Source organism: Geospiza fortis, unplaced genomic scaffold (assembly GCF_000277835.1).
Source record: "Geospiza fortis unplaced genomic scaffold, GeoFor_1.0 scaffold327, whole genome shotgun sequence".
In the NCBI taxonomy this organism is placed as follows: domain Eukaryota; kingdom Metazoa; phylum Chordata; class Aves; order Passeriformes; family Thraupidae; genus Geospiza; species Geospiza fortis.
This window is the reverse complement of record NW_005054410.1, coordinates 653,518-657,800: the sequence shown is the minus strand read 5'-3', so window position 1 is coordinate 657,800 and position 4,283 is coordinate 653,518. Positions and strand designations below refer to the sequence as shown.

General features: G+C 38.0%; 1 protein-coding gene across 1 annotated transcript in view; it reads left to right on the top strand.

Annotated features, from left to right (window-relative positions):
* The window catches only part of RRAS2 (RAS related 2), an 11,499-nt gene extending 8,182 nt beyond the window's left edge, over positions 1 to 3,317 (top strand). Inside the window, exons 4-5 of the mRNA XM_005426309.2 lie at positions 1,273 to 1,391; positions 1,851 to 3,317. Coding sequence (XP_005426366.1) covers positions 1,273 to 1,391; positions 1,851 to 1,938 — 207 coding nt within the window. The 3' untranslated portion in view covers positions 1,939 to 3,317. The remainder of the gene's footprint in view (positions 1 to 1,272; positions 1,392 to 1,850) is intronic.
* The last annotated feature ends 966 nt before the right edge of the window (positions 3,318 to 4,283 follow it).

Sequence of the window (4,283 nt, the reverse complement as noted above, 5' to 3'; positions counted from 1 at the left end):
GTATGGATATAGTGCCAGTGGGATGCTAAGGGCAGAGGAATCAAACATGTGGGAATGCCATGCATGGAGGCTCTTAAACCACTGTGTAGCTGTTTAGAAACTATTTTGTAAGCTGAAAAGTATTTCTAGACCATGTACTGTGGTCATGCTGCCATTACTTTTATATTCCCGTCTATTTCCATTTCTGTAGCTGCTTAATAATCTAATTAATCTAATTGATATTCTGAGTTCCTTTTCAGAACTAATTTAAAAATAAACTCTCCTTATTTTTGTTCTTGTATCAGTCCTCTACGTGCTGGTTTAATGTTTTTCTTTGAAAGCAGTGTAATCTTTGACATTTCTTCATTAGGCATTGTCTTGGCAAGATCTGTTGTACTTCCTTTTGTCACTGAGAGCTGCCCTTTCCTCCCTGGCCCTGGGGGTGACCTTCCCTTTGGACCATTGCACCACTCAGGGTGGCCTCTGTTCTCTGACCTCACAGCTTTCCACCTCATCCAAAAATACACAGTGGTCTCCTTTGGTTTTGCCTTGTGCCTGACTAATTCCTCCTTCCTAGAATGAATGGCCCACTGGCTTCCTGTCTTCTGCCTCATCACTTTAAGTTTTGTACCAACTTTTCATGATGCTCACTGTTTCCTGTTCATCTCCTTTTCCACTGTTGTCTCAAGGAGTCATTATGTAACCAGGGTTTCTTTAATATTTCTGAATTGCCTGAAGGCCTCATGGATTTTTAGAACTCTGGTAATCTAAACTATGTTTAAAACTGGCTGTGTTTTGTTATGTCATTAATAGGTCTTATTTTAAAATGACTTTTAAAAAGACTTAGAAGCTAAACAGCAGTTGTTTTAAGAGTAGTCTGATTTTTTGTTTGTTTGTTTGTTTCTCTAGATTTAGCTGGGACAATGCAAAGGTGAATTTAGTAATAATATTCAGAATTCTGTTAGTAATCCAGCAGATGCTGACTGAAGCATTTGCTTTGAGGAGGAGCAAGGGACTAATGTCTGCCTGGGAAGGAAAACTTAGTCTTATGCAGAACTGGAGGCACCTGGAGTGAGGGGGATTTCTTGGAAAGTCAGTCTCTGTCTATTGCAGAAACTTCCTTTAAAAAAAGTCTGTTTCCCAGCTGTATAATGTCGGCAAGGTGAAAACTCTGCTGTGCCCAAATAACCGTTATTTTTTGAGGGAACTGGATCCTTAACATGCAGATGCAGAGTGTACTGGCACCAAGCTGCTTGCAGAACCCTTGAGCTTAATGACTGATGTCTGTTGCAGGTGACACTCGAGGAAGGCCAGCAGCTGGCACGGCAACTTAAAGTAATGTACATGGAAGCCTCAGCAAAAATCAGAATGAATGTAGACCAAGCTTTTCATGAACTTGTCAGAGTTATAAGGTATGGTAATGGAGACCAGATAATTCATGTCCATGTATTAATGGATAGCTGCAGCAAAGGTGTTGAAATGCAGTGGGAAATTGCTGGGAGGATTCTGCCTGCTGTTACCTTTAAGCTTTAGCCAATAAACTCCATTATAAAACACTCAGGTGCATTAGGAAAAATGCTTACATTAATTTAATATATATTTGAATGATAATTTTGTTGTCTTAATATTTGGATTTTATTGTCACCCAGTCAGTAAATATGATAAACCGCATCTGAGACTGGCCTTCTGTAAAAAATTTGGTTTCTTAAAAAAACAACCCCAAAAGGTGAACTCAAAAACTATCACTTACTTTATCAGTAATTTGAATGTAAAAAGGAAGTGCATTCCCTATGAAAGTATAAAAAGAAAGTAGTTGTGTTTATCTACCTGAAAATTTTGCTATGAATTTAATTAGAAATACCTGTTTCCAGGAAATTTCAGGAACAAGAGTGCCCTCCTTCACCAGAGCCAACACGGAAAGAAAAAGACAAGAAAGGCTGCCATTGTGTTATTTTCTGAGAATCCCAAGAACCAAGCTATCAACTGCCAGATCATTTTTTTCTTTCCATCATTTTACATCACTTCTGGTATTGGTCTAGCCTTATATGTGCATGTCCTAAAAGTGGTCACCAGAATAGCCTTAGTCCAAGAAGCTGGCAGAATAGTTCTTGAAGAAGACTCGGTCATCCTGGGGCAGACTTCAAACCAAAACACTAAGGCTGCTTCTCTAATACCACAGTTCCTTCCTTCTGTCCCTTCAGAGCTTGCGCCTTGTGGAGTTTTATTCGCAAAGGAGATGAAACAAAACCGTGTAGGACGAGGTGTTGAAGTCATGCATAAGTTGTCTCTTGTGAATTAATTTATTTTTACTTCTGACATTTCATTAGCTATTACAGAGACCTATATTGGGGTATAGAGAATACTTTTTAAAAAAGGGGTGGATTGGCTTTTTTTTGTTCGTTTGTTTCTGCCCTCAGTTAAATTAGACTTGAGTATTCAGCTAGCCTTAAGAAACCTACACTGAATTTCATTGTCAGCAAAAATTTTCATCTCTCATTTATGCTGCAGTTTTATTTCGGTGGCCAAAAACATTCTACTGTATTTATTTTTTGAATCCAGAACAGCTACAGGATGATTACTACTACTATTAGGATATGGCCAAATACCTGAGCTCATTCTGGATTGAGGCATTTCAGCTTATTAAGAAATTTCACATTATGTTTGAAAACAAATTGTGTCTTCCTTTGTATTTCTGGGTAAGGGATTAAGGAAAACTAAAATTGTAGCTGTTTTTGTTTCATGTGATATAAAAATGAATTTGATCTTTCCATTGTCAGAGATGATTAAATGTTTTTGCTATATACTTTTATACATTATTTTCTTATCAAACTAGTTAACAAGTATTTTTATATGTTTGTAAGCAAATATGCTTTCACAGCATAACTTGTGTATATGTAAAGATGAGTATTTAATTCTCACAGTTCACTTTTAACTGACAAAATGTGGGATTTGCCAAACTGTGGTAAATTTCTCCTTACTCTCCCGGTTATACCCAAGAATGGCCAATTATGTGCCTGCCCAGCACACCTATAGAGTAAAATCTAGTGTTGTGTTTTAATGAATTTCAGTATCCCTTACTAAAGACTGACCATTATGTGAATTATTAAACTGTAAGACTTTTAACTGATTGTTTAGTTAAACTGTGGATGGTTGTTTAATTTTGAGTTCTGTGGATTGTGTTTAAACAATTCAAGAGTATGGTCCCTGATATTGAAATACTGAGTGGTATTGCACAGTTGTCACCTTAACTGAATGTGTCCAACAGTTCTTTGAGACTTGATTATTAAGCAAACCCTTGTATAACTTCAGGTGCTAGAATTAAAGATGATCTAACCATTTTCGGGGGGTAAACACACTGCCTCTTTCTGAATCTCTTCCAAAACCTGCATTTTTTGGGGGGTAGGGGGGAAAAAGGGAGTGATGGAACCTGGCTGGGGAAGAGGGACACATCTGCAACAGCATTTTCCTCAAGGTTGGAAGTGAAGAAACTTTACTTTCAAGAAACATTTCATCTTAAGTCATGACAGATGACAAAAGCTGATGTTTGCTTTGGCTTGAAATGTGTAGTCAGTGGTCCAATCAACGATCCTTGTGTTTTCAGGCTGTGCTCACTCTCAGGTGTTCTGCCATAAATCTGGAAGTGTCTCCTGAGAAAACAGGGCTGAAACAAGTTCCAGGGACCTTTACAGCAGCAAGGCATTAAACCTTGGATTCAAGCTCCTGCCAGGCATTGCAGAGGAATTTAAGTTGTTTTTTTTTTAATGTAATTTAGATTAGCTTGTGTAATGCAGTTTTGAGAGAGTGGGGAGCTTCCCCTCCCTGCTGGATTTATTGGTTGATGAAAGGCTACTTAGGAGGAGTGTGTGGAAGATGCAAACAAGGAGTTACAGTGGAAACACATTTGGGAGATGCATTGCATTTTTCAAGTCAAATGTAAGAAATTACAGCCTGTAGCAAACACCACGTGTTTTCTTAACTATGTAAAGCTCTCTGGAGGTAAATCACTGAATATGTGGCTTTAGAATGAGTTAAGACAACAGATTACAGCATGTGTGCTGAGACTGAACTTGTTCAGTGAGCATATCTTTAGATTTTATAACTTTTTTTCTTTATTTTTTAACCTTTCACTCATGCTAGAATGGCTTTAAAATAGTGGAGTGTTACAAAAAGAAGTTTTTTTAACATGCAGCTCCTTATAGCTGATAGAGAAGGTGGTAGAGCTCCACCTGGAGAGATGGATAACTTTGAGGAGGTTGATGCTAAAGAACCTACACCTGCTAAGCCACGTTGTAAACACGGTGAGC